The sequence below is a fragment of the Macaca nemestrina genome, chromosome 4 (assembly GCF_043159975.1).
Source record: "Macaca nemestrina isolate mMacNem1 chromosome 4, mMacNem.hap1, whole genome shotgun sequence".
Lineage (NCBI taxonomy): Eukaryota > Metazoa > Chordata > Mammalia > Primates > Cercopithecidae > Macaca > Macaca nemestrina.
The window spans coordinates 75,064,908-75,081,596 of NC_092128.1; the positions used below are offsets into that span (position 1 = coordinate 75,064,908).

A 16,689-nucleotide genomic window follows, 5' to 3' on the forward strand; every position below is an offset into this window, starting at 1 on the left:
TAGTGAGGACTCATTCTGCCACGGAGATCTGAGGGAGGGTCCAGAGGACAATGAGTCCGTCTGAGGACCCCTTTGCCTTTCAGTCACCATGAAGTCTTGTAAGGTGCATTCTTACTGCTGACTGCTATTCACTTGATACACGTGGTCTGGCCATACTGGTAATTTATGACAAAAGTCTCTTCCAATTAATACCAGTTGTTAAATATTAGCATTGTGAATATTGTTCCTCCATGTATCCTATATTCCCTGAAACTCTCTTAGGGGGAAAGCCTGAACTCTCAAACACAGAGAATTTTATTCAAAGAGACTGGTCATTTACCTAAAGAGACTGCTAAATATTTGGATCAGATTAACACCTCAGGTTGGACCAAAATTAAATTGTCCTTCTTTTTGCCACTAAGTTAGGTGTGGAGACTCATAATGGGGATCAGATCAAATGATTAGATATAAACAAACTGTATTATTTTTGTATGAAATTCAGTATATTTGCAACTTTGTGACAAATTCTAGTGTATAGGAAATGGAGACGATCTAGGGATTCCCATTGCCACTTAAATCTGTTAGTGAGCTAAGTTACACATGGGCAGGGATTTTTGTGTTTGTTCACTGCTGTATCTGCAGTGCCCAGAATAAGTGTCTGGCAAATGGTAGGTACTCGGTGAGTATATGTGGAAAGAATCATAACAATAGCATAAAACAGACTTGCAAAGTGCTCTCTAAGAATGCCAATACAATTTCAACAAAAGCAGTGTGTCACAGAGAGTTGGGAGCCAATCCCTTGGTTGAGGAAGTATTTCCATATATGGCTCTTTTTGTTATTGCTATTTTTCAAAAATTATGTAATTTAAAATTTTCAAAAATTGTAAAATGTTTAACATTAAAAAATAGAAAAAAAAATTGGCAGGGCACAGTGGCTCATGCCTGTAATCCTAGCACTTTGGATGGCCGAGGCAGGAGGTTCGCTTAAACTTAGGAGTTGGAGATCAGCCTGGGCAACATGGCAAAATCCTGTCTCTTCAAAAAAACATACAAAATTTAGCCAGGTGTATCGGTTGCATGCCTGTAGTCCTAACTACTCCAGAGGCTGAGGTGGGAGGATGGCTTGAGCCTAAGAGGCAAAGGTTGCAGTGAGCCCAGATTGCACCACTCCATTCCAGTCTGGGCGACAGAGTGAGACCCTGTCTCAAAATAAAATAACAAACAAAACTAATCTACAGTATTTGAAGTTAAGACTTATTGTTATCTCTGTGAGGCAGGTGTTTTGATTAGAAGAGGACATAAAAGGGGCTTCAGGTAAACTTGAACTAGTCTATGATTTAACCTCATTGTTGATTACAGGTAAACTTGAACTAGTCTATGATTTAACCTCATTGTTGATTACATGAGTGTGTTCACTCAAAATTTGACAAGCTGTATACCTATAACTTGTCAATTTCTTGAATTACACATCAATAAAACAAGTTAAAAAAACATCATTTACATACTTAAGTAAATTCTAAGAATCAAATAGTATCATTGTAAATTTTTTTAAAAGTCATGTTCTTATTCTGCAGAAAGTTTGCACTAGTTTTGACTTCCACAAACAACATAAAATGCAATTTATTTGCATTCTCTTTAGTACTTGCCATTATAATTTTCCTAATTTTTAATGATTTTATGTAAGAAAAATTAAGTATATACTTTTCTCTCCAACTTTTTATTTGAAAAATTTCAAACTTACAGAAAAGCTGAAAGAATAGTGTAATGGACACCAATATATCCCTTATTAGATTCACCAACTCTTTAAGTTTTTGCCACACTTGCTATTCTCTGTTTCTATTTATACATACTTGTATATATATGTATATGTATATATACACGTGTGTATATATATTACACATGCGTGCGTATATGTATACGTATATATGTATATTTAGTACATATATTTAGTACATATATATTTAGTACATATACATATATACGTATACATATACATATATACATACACACGCATGTGTAAATAGAATATAGATATACACACACATCTATCTATCTGCATTTCCGAGCTACTTTTAAAGAAGTTTTAGACATCATGACAATTTATCCCTTAGTGTATCACTTAAGGGTAAGAATATTTTTTGACATAACCACAACACATTTATCATTACACTTCTATATTGTCAAGTAATATCTAGTCCACGTTTATAGTTCCACAATTGTCCCAATACTGTCTTTTCTAGCTGATTAAAAAACAGGATTCAATAAAGTTCATTCACATGTTGCATTTAGCTGTTTTATCTCTTCAGTTTCTTTTTTACCTAAAATAGTCTCTGCCCCCGACCATCCTTCTGCACCCAGCTTTTCATGATATTAAAATTTTTCAAGTCTAGGTCGCTCGAAAACCTCCTGTTTGTCTTCAAATATGTATGACCGTGGTTGATTTTACAAGCTCATACTGTAAAATTGTTACAGGTTTTTAGAAGCACATGTATCACCAACTGTAACAGATTTTCACTGGTTAGTCAGAGCAAGACACTGGATCTCCAGCCAGGCACCAGATGTTTTTATTGAGGGGAAAAAAAAGAGCATTAAGAGCTTTTAAATCTTATGTTATTACTTTGATCATATAAGAAATAATTGTGACATTTCGTGCTTGGAAATGTATCATGGGGGCTTTCCTTCATATTGACACTATATATTACTGAATGGATCAGTTAATATATAACCAGTTTAAAGGACCTGAAAATGTAGTGACAGCCAAGAAGGATATTTTGAAGTTTGAAATGATCCCTATATAAATAGAACGGATCAGCATAACTTTGGGATAAAATTAGCCGACAGTTTGTGGACTCTCCAGCCTGCGCCTGTTTGCTTGGTGCTGTTCTCTTGATAAATCACAACAAAGCTTCCAGAAGGAGAGGAAGGATGGACGGCACCACTGCCCCTGTTACTAAATCTGGAGCTGCCAAGTTAGTTAAGAGAAATTTCCTTGAGGCTCTAAAGTCCAATGACTTCGGAAAATTGAAGGCTATTTTAATCCAAAGGCAAATAGATGTGGACACTGTTTTTGAAGTCGAAGATGAGAATATGGTTTTGGCATCTTATAAACAAGGTAAAAACATATAGGTGTTATTGTAAAACTGGTAGAAAATGTTTTTTTTTTTTTTAAATGCAGTGTCAGTTATCCACTCTAAACAGTAGCTTGTATTGTTTCTTTAAGTATTCATTTTAAAAATATTTCTAAATTGGTATTTTCTTTCTTTTTAAACTAAAACACATGGTGGACTGATATATATGTATAAGTTGTGTCTCTCCTTTTGTTTTCCCACCCTTGGGCCTAGGATTTGGAATCCCAGACAATCATTTTTAGCAACGCACTCCCTGTTTTTAACTTTTCTTCTGACTATGATGATATAGAAGGAAGAAAACATTTCTAGATTATGGCTAAGCAGATTGTTGAAACCCTATCTTAGACAATGTACCTGGTTTAAGAACAGGCTGCTAATTCTCCATTAACAGCCACTTAAAGATATATCCTCTCTATGTCCATGTGGATAAAAAAGAGGACTCTCCCCAGCATTTGGAGGGTTAATAAATGGATAAAGCAGTGTCATAGGCACCTTGATGGTCTTCATCATTTTAATGAGTTTTCAGTTCAGGCACAAAAGCTGAATTCAGCAAAACCAAATAGTTAACTTTTTTCCTGGACTACAATAATTGTTCAAAATTGTAGATATGCTTAATACAGAGTACCTGCCTTATAAAGACCTAAGGAAAACAAAAATTAGAACTTTTTTTTTACCAAGAAATTTTCTGGAACCCATGCTTAATAAATCAGAAATAAATTAGAGTTCCACTGATTCTGATTTCCCAAATCAACTGGCTAATGGAGGGGAACGTGAGCAGTTAGATCATCTGGTGAGCATACTGCAAACACGCTGCTCAACATCACTAATGTTTAATACAATATAGATGCTAAGGTCTTGTGTATAGCATTTAGAGACAGTCATTATTTTCATGTTTAAAGATGATTTCGGGTCATATATAAATGATCATTATAATCCATTTCCAAATACAAATGCTAATGGTACATTATATATTTCTTCATTAATTACGGTCCTCTGTCAGTTCTGAGGGAAGTATAGAAGAGTTGAAGCTACTTACTGTGTTTAAGACTTTTACTCGAAGGCTTTATAATATTTTCACATTAGTGGCATTAATATATTGATGGGAAGACAAAGAAGGGATATATTTTTTCAAAAGTTTATGGGGTCTCTGTTAGAAAGAAAATTTGTATATACTATGTAATTAGATTGCTTTCATCTTATAACTTTGTTCAGTGATAGAGTGTCTGAATGCTAAACTAATTTTAAAGATGTTTTTAAAAGCTTATAATTCTGCCTAGGGCGAAATAACTCAGGTTCAAGTCAGTGGGTAAGTTATTTGACCGTGAATTGCAAAGACTGTCTACTCTCATCTCCTGAGCAAGTCAAGTTGCACAGATTGTACAAAGTTTCTGAGGATATAAGAAACGAAGTTTTAGGTGCAGGCTCTAGGGAAGTGGAGGGGAGTGGGGGGGTTGGTTCTCCTGCTTCCACCGGTGTCATCACCCTTGAAGGAAAAGAAAATACATTTTAAATTATTCTTGTCAATGTGAGCTGACTCCTACAGTCCTCATAGAGCTAAATTTTCATTCACACGAATTGAGGTGTTTTCGTAGTGTTAGGACTGTGGGATGTGGCTTTCAATTAAGGAGATAGCAAATTACACCCTCTGGAAAAGGAAAAGAACAGTTCCATTCTTATGTATGCCAGGTGGATGTTTGCACAGAACTAGTAAAATTTGTGGTCTTACTTTTAGGGTTTATGCAGGAAATTTGTGTCTGTGCATTCATGTGTAGAAAGAAACACACTACTCTGTTTAATATGAGTATGGGCATAAGGACCTGTCTCTTTAGTCTTAAATCCAGGTTAAGACCTCATCTTTCTTAAAAGTTTCTTCAAATTTTTTTCACATGCTTCCAGCCTTATCATCGATCCTTTTAAACTTAGGAATGGAAAGTTAGAAATGGAAAAGATAAATAGAATCCTAGCTGCTAGAGATCTAAGTGGTTATATCAATTTCTTAAGTCATAAAGTCATTGTCAGGCAACAGCATGGAGCTGAGCAGTCTACAGTGGTTAGTTAGTTGTTTTCTAAATAGTTCAAAGGAATAGGACCTATTTCTATGTGGTCTTAAAGGGTGTGTAGCTGGATTAAAGTTTGTGAGACTTTATTAAATCAAAGGAGAAGTTTTGGACATTGGACGCTTGTTGAACTGCTACATACTGCTCTTTGATTGTTTTTTAAGCACTTTTGAAAAGCTCTACACAGAAGTGCATGAATAAGTGTGCGACTTGATTACTTTTCACAAAATAACAAACCTACGTAGCCAACATCCAGATGAGGAAACAGAACATTCCTGTTTACTTTTAAAGTGTGGGAATCTTCAGGTTTCAGTTATATTTGGCTTAATAAGAAAGACAATGTGCAAAACCTATAACAAATCTCATGCTACTCTTAAATTTCCTTGCGTAATCAATACTAAAATTCTATATTCAACATTTGATAGTCCTATAGAAAATGAAAAGTAGTACAATCAATTCTAAACCATTCTTATTTATTTAGAACATACAGCATTTTTATACGATTTAAAAATTAACTAAATTTTATCCCGAAATATAGTCCATCTAAGCCTATATGAAAGTCAGTGTATAATTTTTGAAAAGGGAACTCAGAACTCTGCTGGCAAATAAATCACCTAAAATCTAAATAGTACTCCCCAAATTTACAATCTAGTTGGCACACCAGCAATCAAAAGTTGAGCTCATAAGCAAATATGAAATGTGGATTTTGTGAGGAAGACCGAATAAAGCTATTGGAGTACAAATAAGTCTGGAAGCTCATTTCTGCTTTCCTCTGTAGCACTGGGCCCATCTCATTGAGTATCTTCTCTTTCCAGTTTGACAGAAAACAAGTTCATGTTCAAACTGTGGATCCTATCTTTCTCCAGCACCTAATCATGATACTTAAAGTTAGAGAGTTCTCACTTTACTTTTCTAAGTTATTTTAAGCTTCATAATAAAATCTTCAGATGAAATCATGTTTTATTAATTTAAAGAAAATTTCCTCACATTTTGTAAAGCAAACATTTAAAATGTACTGGTTGGCATTTGAGAGACCTCCCTGGGAATGGTGGAGAGAATGGGTCTTAAAAGCAAAAACAAGTAAGCAAAAATTGCATTTACCAGGTGATCACTTTAAAATAAAAATGATACAAAGAAAACGTAAAGAACAACTTTCTAACTACCAAATGCGATAAGTCATTGAAAGTCAAGGGATGTCAGTGATATAAAATTTATTATGAGCCAAGCATAAAATAAATCTTTAAAGAAAACACAAAGGTCCCTTCTATTGGTTTTCACTGGTGAACTCCATACTGGAAACATGAAGGACTGTCCATAAAACCGTTGTCAAAGGCTTTACCAACTACACAGCTTGATCTTCCTTCAGATGTATGAGCTTTGGCTCATAAATGATACGGGCAGAATTTCATACTTATCTCTTTGGTAGGAAACTCCCTAGTCAGCAAGGTTCATCGGAGTCCTTTTATTAATCAGGGTAATGCACTTTAAGTACTTCGTTTATGGCCCATAGCCACTGATTCCTTGGTTGGTGGTCATATTTGTAATTAAAATAACCAATGAATGATTTCACTTGAAAACTTTCTGGCAGGTACTCTATCTACTTTGCTAAGTAGTAACTTATATCCAAATATTGTGAAAGCTCTTATTTCCACTCTCCGAATGAATAATTTCTTTATCACCTAATTTTCCTCTTTGCCAGAAATTCACTCTCCTGCTTTCCCATTTCCATCCTAGGGTTCTTTTCCTTTCTTCGATGTTCAAACTTTTTTCTTTTACATTTTACACTTCAAACTTGCTTTTTCCCCCTGCTTCCCAGGGGAACTTTGAGTTATCTGGAAAATATTAGCTATTAAAAAATAGCCAAGAATTGTGCTTCAGTCTGTAATCCTTCAGGACTGTGTAAATACGTGGACACAGGCAGAGCAAATGTCTGCTAATCCAGCCACGAGCAGTGTGTGTAACCTTTGGCTGTAATAACAGAGGCTTCTCGTGTGTGGGGTTCTTTTGACTCAGATAACATTATAGCTGATAACTGTTGCAGAGCCCAGGCTTAGCTGAAGGTTTACCAGAAATGTGTACATCCTCTCCAAACGCTGGAGCAGAACGAAGCCCCTCTTCCAAAAGAAGGCCCAAACACTTTGCTCCTTGCTATATTTCTAGGCAGCTTTCTACCCAGCTATTGGGGCATATCTCTTTGGTTTCAGATTTAAATTAAGCGCACACACACACACACACACACACACACACACACACACACACACAGGATTAGTCTGCATATTTTTTTTTCCAGGGATAAAACTTCTAAACTTCCTTTAGAACTTTTAGCTACAAGTGATATCAGTTTGGAGGTAAACTGCATGAAGCCTTTGGATCATAGATGGCTATTTAAAGATTTGGGGGCAATGGAGTTTGAGAGTTCGAGTTGATTCTGTCAGTACTTGTTATATGAACATGGACACTTTATACTACTTAACCTCTTCCAGACTAATTATCTTCATTTGTAAAATGGAAACTTTGACAAGACCCTCTCTAAGTTCAGATTCCTGCATACAGATAATTAATCATATTATGCAGGTGAAGCTGTGTAAACAGATTATGTATCATGGTCAAAGCCACATGAGCATGGCCTGTATTTGGGAGTTCCTGTGGGGTTTGTACATAGGGGAAATAATCTGTATTTTTCTTTTCTTTTTAGTGAGCTTCTTACTCAAACAGAACTCTTCTGCAAGGAGCTGTCACTCACACAGACTGTAGACATGGGGTAGTGTGTGAGTGGTTTACATTAGAGGGAGGCAGCCGCTGCTTCACCTCCCATCCCCAGCTCCCATGGGCTTGGTTTCCTGGTTCTGCCTCACCTCTGTCCTTTGTGCGTCTAAACACATAGTAAAAGGGCAACCTGAAATCTGCAGAGGTGAACAGAGAGGGGCTTTGAAAGACAAATACTAGGAATAAATCACATTCTAGGTTTCGAAGTCCTGGGAAAATTTTGCTGTGGGAAGAAGGGAGTGTGTAAAAAATGAATCTGCCTGATCAGTTAATAGTGTTTCTAGCATGCTGTGATCATTGGTGGTTATATTTTGGGGGACGAGTTCTGATCTCTTGACATATCAGCATCAGCACAAGATTGTGAACAGGCACAGCCTCATCTGTGGTTTTTGAAGATAGTTTTACCTGTGGTTTGGCCCTCCATGACAGTAAGTGTGTTTTACTTCCACACTTACTACACAACGACCTGTAGGCCCCACCTCATTTTAAAGTTATGATTGTACGTTCATGTCCCTTTTGCCAGGGGCTGCTCTTTTCTCTGCTCAAAGTAGCAGGCTTTCCTGACATGCTCGGGGCTGAATTATTCAACAATCCCTCCCCCCACATTACTACCAAAGTTTTGCAACACAGCCTCCAGATACACTTCAGTACACCCTAAACCATAGCCTGCAATCTGTCCTCTTCCCATTTCTCCACTTCAGCTCCCCAGGGGCAGCAGCCAAGGTGTCTTGTTGCCACCTACCTACACACACTCCTATCTTAGGAGAGGTGAGTTGTAGCCATTCTGGGAGCTGGCTGATTTCCAGGACTTGGTAGTCTGTGAGCCTGATTGACCAGTTAATGTTTACGATTACAGGAGATGCAGAAAAAACTGACTGAGAGGCCAAGGATGACTGATTCACGTAATACATGGGCAGGAGAGATTCTTTAGGTGCTACTGGCAAGTTAGGAGGAGGAAAAAAATTCAACTAGCAAATGCATTTCCACATCAGAGATGTGAAATATTACAGATGAATTGTGGATCTTCTTCCTTTCCTTGTGATTTGTGAAGCAGGCTTGGAGGTAATTCTATTCTGCTTCCACAAAGACAAAGACAAAGACAAAGACAGATAGAAATTCTGCATTGCGGGTATTCTGAGTCTATGAGTTTGGATTGAGGCAGGAAACTCATGGCTCTAGCAGGATGAAAAAGTGGCAGTTTTCTCATCTGGAAAATAAAAAGGCTTGGACTGGATAATCTTCCCTCCAGTGCTGACATTCTGTGTTTCTTTGATTTTACATCAAAATGGTGTTTTCTTAATCAGCTCTCTGCTGCTTCCTTTCTGGGATCATTTTTCTTCCCATTGCAGAAGCAGGCGCAAGTTTCCAATCAGTTGTCACAGAGAGCTGCCTAATTTTTGCTGTTAATCAGCAGGCAAAACACACCCTGGTTTTCAGACCTGGAACCAACTTCTTAGGCAGTTAGAAAAGATTGTTTTTGTCAATTGCTTTTTGAGGAAATTTGAGTATTAAAATGACTGATTAAGTATTGATGTTAATATGATTCATTCATCATCAAAAGCAAGCTGCATAACATACAGCTTAAGAACTCTGCTTGGAACAGAGGTTCAACGTACATAACTCAGTAGAAATGTATAAATGAATCTATATACACATACATAGTGTGTGCATATCAGTTTGCATACACATACACACGAGGCGTGGAGTTGATACTCCCCAGCTCAGACCATCTATGACATTACTTAGTTCTGCCACGGAAAGTCTGTATAATCCAACACCATCTCTTCCCAGTGTCTGGAATCTCAAATTAATATCTTAGAATTTAATTCTATTAGCTGAATATAGATTTTTCCATAAATTCAGATAATCCTGAGAGTGATCACACTTTAAACAATCCTCAGTCCATTAGACCTTAATGTGAAATAACTGGATTTCTTTTTAAAGAGTAGATTTGGATAAAGGGAAAGGTGGGAGGGAGAGAAAGCAAGATGGCTCTTGGATTCTGAATGGAGTAAAAAAGGGATTAAAGTTGTGTGTGTGTGTGTGTGTGTGTGTGTGTGTGTGTGTGTGTGTGTGTGAAGCTATGTTGGAGGATACATTGCAGAAAGACAAACTTCCGGTTGAGTTCATTCATTCCTGTGGGATTAATCACTGTGCACAACCTTGTAAAGAGCTTATTCAAATTAAATAATTCTTTCCCCTCCGGACAGAGAGACAATTGCTTACTTTAATTTTATTTTTTTTTGTTAAAAAGCAATACATGCACAGGATACTACATTTAAAAGTTACTAAGGGGGTATTCAAGAACAAGTGCATGTCTGTCCTGATCCACTAACCCTCCAGTTCTTCTTGGAGGCCACCACTATAACCAGTTTCTTGTTCTCGGTGTTTACAAATATAATTGCATATGATAGCATAGTCTGTATACTGTTTGGCTCCCTGCTTGTCTCACTCAGTAATATATCTTGAGATCTTTCCATTTCAGTCTATACAGAACTGCCCCATTTTTTTTAATGGTTGTATAATATTTGATTGGATGGATGTATCATAATTTATTTAAGAAGTCTCCTATCAATGGACATGGAGGTTGTTTAACCATTCAAAGAATTCTGTAGTGTAGTGCATGTTCTTATATGTAGACCAGGTTGTCAAGATTCCTAAGTCCGGGAGCATGTTTCACAGAGTACAATACAAATGGTGTTCTTTGTGAAGTTGTGCAATACAGTGGTCCTTTAGGATGTTTCACATGGGTGTTTATGCTTATAGCAAATACACAGGAGTGGCATGTCTCTAGTGTTTTTCACTTAAATGAGAGAAATTTAATACCTGATCACCAGGCCCACTTTTAATGTGGTCATCATCTTCAGAGCACCCTCTAGTAGTTCATCATTTCTTGTAAGGGGCAATGCCCAGAAGTAATCGTAATATTCTAGATTTCTTCTGGTCTTATCTAATCAGTGAACAATACAATGTTTGTTTCTCTTGTTCTGGGCACTACACTTTTATTGATGTAGTTTCAGATTGTATTAGTTTTTTGGCAGCACCATCCCACTGTTGGCTTATTTTGAGATTACAGCTCAAATCCCTAGGTTGTTTCTCAAATAAATGACCATTAAATCATATTCTGCTTACCTTGTACTTATAAGTGGAATTTTTATAACCTATAAGCAAACTTTTGATTTACTCATGTTAAAATCTATTTTGTTGTTTCAGACCTAAAGTAACTTCTATGCTGTGGCTGTTGAATAACTATCTCTTCATCTTCTTGCCCTCAGTATTTCTTTCTGGACCTATTTTCCATTCTCCACTCATAAAAGCTTAAATGCTATGGCTATTGACATTGACATAGAAAGGAAGTTTATAAAGTCATCATAGTTATAGCTTGTCAAACGTGGCAATAGTTGGAGACTTATAGAAAAAAGACCAGCTCAGCATATAGAAGTCAGAGATCAGAGGGAGAAGAGAGAGAGAGAGGCTGAGAGAGAGAATGCACATTTCCAAAAACCAATGGGAAAAATTATCAAAGATCTCAGTTCTAGGCGCATCTACACTTCTCCTGCCCAATTCATTTATGTAGGGCTGTAGACATCATTAATTATGCAACATATCTTATTTTCCTGTTTATTTTGGCTGCTAGGAAATTCAAAGGCAAATTTGCAATGCCATTCTAGTGTACAGGATAGAGTTTATGTTTTGTGTATGTATTTATCTTACTTTTGACATTCTAATTTTCCTACTTTTTTATTTTGCCCTTATTTTCTAAATCGTTTTAAAAATCTTAAGGTGTGTGAAAGTTGAGAGTTGCCTTAAATTCGTCTTTGGAAAGAGATATTGCATAAATCAACAGGCAGGCAAATAAAATTTTGGAGTGATAATTTTTAAAAAAGATTAAACACATTCATATGTTTGACTGACAACAACTATAGGAAAACAGATTTTGGATAGAATAAAAATTATAAGCTTGCAACTAATAGCCTTGGAATCATTCAAGACAAACTCTCAATGATTGACAGCTTTAAAAAAATATCCTTGAAGCATCTCAAGTAACTCACCATGCAAAATAAAATACAATTACCTAAATGAAAATCCCAAAATTAAATGCTTGTAAGACCTAGAAAGGTAAAGTAAATAAAGGAACAAGACACAGTAATAAGAAATAGTAGAGACAGTGAGAGCTTGAGAAAGCCTGTTCCCCTGATGAACATCAGAATACCCTATTAAACAAAATGCCTGCAGACCCACTAGCTGTTAATTTAAAACCTCTGTCATCCCCTCTCCACTCCACTTTTGTAAATGTGACCAAAATAAAATACCTTGTAAAAATCCGCATAAAACAGGGAGAAAGCCTAGGTCAAGAAGTTAAACTTTCTTTCCTTTTTTCTTTTTTTTTTTTTTTCTTCAGGTTATTGGTTGCCTAGCTATAAATTGAAGTCTTCCTGGGCCACAGGCCTGCATCTCTCTGTCTTGTTTGGTCATGTGGAATGCCTTCTGGTGCTACTGGACCACAATGCTACAATCAACTGTAGACCCAATGGGAAAACCCCTCTTCACGTGGCTTGTGAAATGGCCAATGCGGATTGTGTTAAGATCCTCTGTGATCGTGGGGCAAAGCTCAATTGCTACTCCTTAAGTGGACATACAGCTTTGCACTTTTGTACAACTCCAAGTTCCATTCTCTGTGCCAAGCAATTGGTTTGGAAAGGTAAGCCTTTCTGGGTGGCCAACATTGTTGTCTGCTTGTATACTCATGGTTTCAAGACTTTGTGACCATGTGATGTAGTAAGCATAAAGATGCAATTACACCTAGTACAGAGGGCCCTAAAAATACATAGTTCTCTTGATCCAGGTAATTTAGTGATGATCACATTGGAATCTTATTATTATTATTTAATAGCAGGAAGTTCATTCATTTACTTAACAAATATTTATTTAGCTCCCATTATGCATCAGGTAATGCACTAAGTAAATGAAAAAGAGAAAATACACCTGCCCTCAAAGAAAGTATATTCTAACAGGGGAGGTAAATATTAACAAAATAAATTCATAAATATATAATTATAAATTGGGAAAGTGTTGTGAAGGAGAAAACAGAGTTATGAATGAGAATGTCAGAAGTGAATTACTATAAAATGTGTAAAGGCTTCTCTAAGGATATTATGCTAGGTAGGCTGAAACTTTAAGGATGAAAAGGAGGGCCAGGTGCAGTGGCTCATGCTTGTGGTACCAGAATCTTTGGAGGCTAAGGTGGGAGGATCACTTGAGCCCAGGAGTTCGAGACCAGTCTGGGCAACATAGGGAGACCCCATCTCTACAAAAAGTAAAAAAAATTAGCCAGGCATGGTGGCATCACCTATGGTCCCAGCTACTCAGGAGACTGAGGCAGGAGGGTCACTCCATCCCAAGAGGTCAAGGCTGCAGTGACTTGTGATTATGCCACTGCACTCCAGCCTGACTGACAGAGTGAAACCCTGTCTCAAAACAAAAAAACAAAAAGCAAAAACAAACAAACAAAAATCAAATGGGAAGGAGACAGCCATTAAAAAAGAAAGCCGAGAGGAAGAGGGGTCTAGCTATAGGAAACAACTTGAGCAAAGTTGCTAAGAGAGCAATAAAACTTGGAATATTAAATGGATAGAAGAGGGCTACTACGATCAGAGTATCATGGGTGTGGGGTAGGGTGGGAAGGACAAGAGGGTAGAGGAGAGAGTCACAAGATGACATTGGATGTGTTAGATCCTGCAGGGCCTTCGAAGGTGAAAGTGTAGGGCTCTGAAATAGAGCCACAGGAAAGTTTTCAGTAAGACAGTGACATGATTTCATTTTCCTTTAAAGTCATTATTCTGGAGTTCGGCAGAAAACAGATTGGAGGTGGACAAGAATGGAAGCAGGGAGACCAGTAGGGAAGCTATTTTAATAGTCTAGGTGAGAGAAGATGGTGGCTTGCACTAGGGGCAAGTTTAGATAGGGAGTTTAGGAGATGGGTTTGCAATACATTTTGGAAGTAGAATTGTTGGGATTTGGAGATGGATTGGATGTGGGTGGGGTGTGAGGGAAAAAGGAAGTCCCAAGTATCATTGCTAGGTTTCAGGTTTTAGAAAATAAGCAGATAGTGATGCCATTTTTTGAGATAAAGAAACTTGAGGAAGAAGCACCTATGTAGGGATAATAATTAAATCCATTTTTAAAAAAGTCAGTTTATGGATGTATAATTACCATGCAGCAAAATTAACAGTACAATTTAACATTTTGAGAAATACTATTTTTGTGAAACCATCATGCCAATCATCTTAAAAAGTTTCCTGACACCCTTTGTAGTTAGTCCTCTCCCCTTCTACATCTACTGACAACCCACTGATGTTTTCCGTCCCTATAATTTTGCCTGTTTTCAGAATGTCATATACATTAAATTATAAAATATGTAGGCTTTTGAATCTGGTTTCTCCCACTTAGCATAATGCATTTGAGATCCATCCATGTGGTTGCATGGACCAATAAATTCGACCTTTTTATTGCTGAGTAGTATTCCATTGTATACACACAACAAAATTGATCTACCCCCAGTAGAGGGACATTTGGAATGTCCTTAGTTTTTGTCAATTTTGAAAGAAAAGCTGACATAAACATTTGCATGCAGGTTTTTATGTGGATGTTTTTATTTCTCTTATGTAAATACCTAGGAGTGGGATGATGGCTATGTGGTTAATTTACAAGACTGCAACACTGTTTTCCAAAGTAGTTCTATCATTTTGTATTTCTGTCAGCACTGTATGAGAATTCCAATTGCTTGGCAGAACTTGATAATGTGAGATAAAAAACAAATTAGGTTGGGCATGGTGGCTCACACCTATAGTGTCAGTGTTTTGGGAGGCCAAGATGGGAGATCTGCTTGAGTCTATGAGTTTGAGGTCAGCGTGGGCAACATCAGTTTGCAATAATTACAAACGTATTAGAATGACTAACATATTAGCTAACATTCTAAATGTCCCTCTACTGGGGGTAGATCATTAGAATGTTAGCTCTTCTAATATGTTTGTAATGGTATCTCATTGTTTTAATTTGAATTTCCCTGATGCCTAAGGATGTTGAACATGTTTTCATGTATTGATTTGCCATCTGTATATTATTTACTTTGGTAAATGTCTGTAAATTTTACTCCTTTAAAAAAATGGGTTGCCTGTATTCTTATTGATTTGAGAGAGTTCTTTATATATATTCTGAATACTAGTGCTATCAGATACACGGTTTGCACATAATTTTCTTCATTCTGTGGCTTTTCATTTTCCTAACAGTATCTTTCAAAGAGAAGTATTTAATTCTGATAAATTCAATTTATAAATTTTTTTCCTTCTAGCAACAAAATTTGTTTCCTATGTTTATTTCTAGAGGTTTTGTCATTTCAGATTTTACTTTTAGGTCTAGGATTCATTTTGAGTTAATTTTTTAAATATGGTATAAGTTATGGGTTAGGTTTGTCTTTTTTGATATGGATGCCCAATTGTTTCAGCACTGTTTGTTGAAAAGAATATTCCTTCGCCATTGAATTGCCTTAGTGTTTCTGTCAAAAATCAATTGGCAATATATGTTTGGGTTTCTTTCTGGACTCCAGCCTATTCCATTGACCTATATATCTTTTCATTTTCCTAATGCTCCACTGACTTGGTTGCCATAGGTTTGTATCAAGTCTTGAAATCAGATAGAGTAAGTCCTCCTAGATCTGTTTTAAGTATGAGAGTTTTCATCTCTCTTTGAGACTTCAGTGAAAATGTCAAGGATGCACTTTATATAAAAGTATAGATTTCACAACAGAGCCCTGGACTAAAGCTATAATTTCAGAATTGTCAGCCTATTGATTGTATTTGAAGCCAAGGAAATCAATGGAATCACCTGGATAAAGAGTATATACAGAGAAAAGTGAATCTATGAATAAGCCCCAATGAATTCTAACATTTCAATGTTAGAAGGATAGTGAGAAGCCAATAAAGGAGAGTACGATATACTGATAAGTAAAGTTGGAGGAAACCAAGAGTATTTTGGCAACACAAGGACTAAGAAAGAGGTAGTAGGTTCCAGAAGCAGAGAGTGGCCAGCTCTAGTGATAGCTACACAGGGTTAATTAGATGTTCATTAGCTTAGGTGACAGAGTTATCACTGACAAAAATAGTTTCGGTGAAACAGTGTTAAAAGTCAGATTTGAATGGTATAAAGTGCAAATGGGTGGTTAGAAACCAGAGATGTCACAGGTAAACAGTTGTTGAAAAGAAGTGAGGCTGCAGAAGTGAACATAAAAAGAGCATGATTGCTGGAGGGGCTGGAGGGAGGTCACAGGAAAGTATTACCTACAGTTGGAGATCAAAGAAAAAGCTTGTGTGCCAAAGGAAATGATCCATAGAAAGAAAACAGTTGAAGATGCACAAGACAAGATAACTGAAAGTCTTTCAGAAGTTCAGGTGAGATTAAATCCAGAGACTATGGGATACATCCTCTTTTCTTTTCTTTTTCTTTCTTTCTTTTTTTTTTTTTTTTTTTTTGAGACATGGTCTCACGTTGTCGCCCAGGCTGGAGTGCAGTGGCGCGATCTCGGCTCACTGCAAGCTCTGCCTCCCTGGTTCACGCCATTCTCCTGCCTCAGCCTCCCGAGTATCTGTGAACATCCTCATTTTTAAGAAGTGGGACAAAGTAAAAGATTGTTTTAAATGCCAGAATGTTTGTAGATTTGATGACGCTAAGATGAGGGAGTTCTGATGGCTTTTCCCCTCAAC

General features: G+C 36.8%; 1 protein-coding gene across 1 annotated transcript in view; it reads left to right on the forward strand.

Moving 5' to 3' along the window:
* Positions 1 to 2,524: 2,524 nt before the first annotated feature.
* The window catches only part of LOC105475538 (ankyrin repeat and SOCS box containing 4), a 53,740-nt gene continuing 39,575 nt past the window's right edge, over positions 2,525 to 16,689 (forward strand). The window contains exons 1-2 of the mRNA XM_011730890.3: positions 2,525 to 3,091; positions 12,333 to 12,632. Coding sequence (XP_011729192.2) covers positions 2,905 to 3,091; positions 12,333 to 12,632 — 487 coding nt within the window. The 5' untranslated portion in view covers positions 2,525 to 2,904. The remainder of the gene's footprint in view (positions 3,092 to 12,332; positions 12,633 to 16,689) is intronic.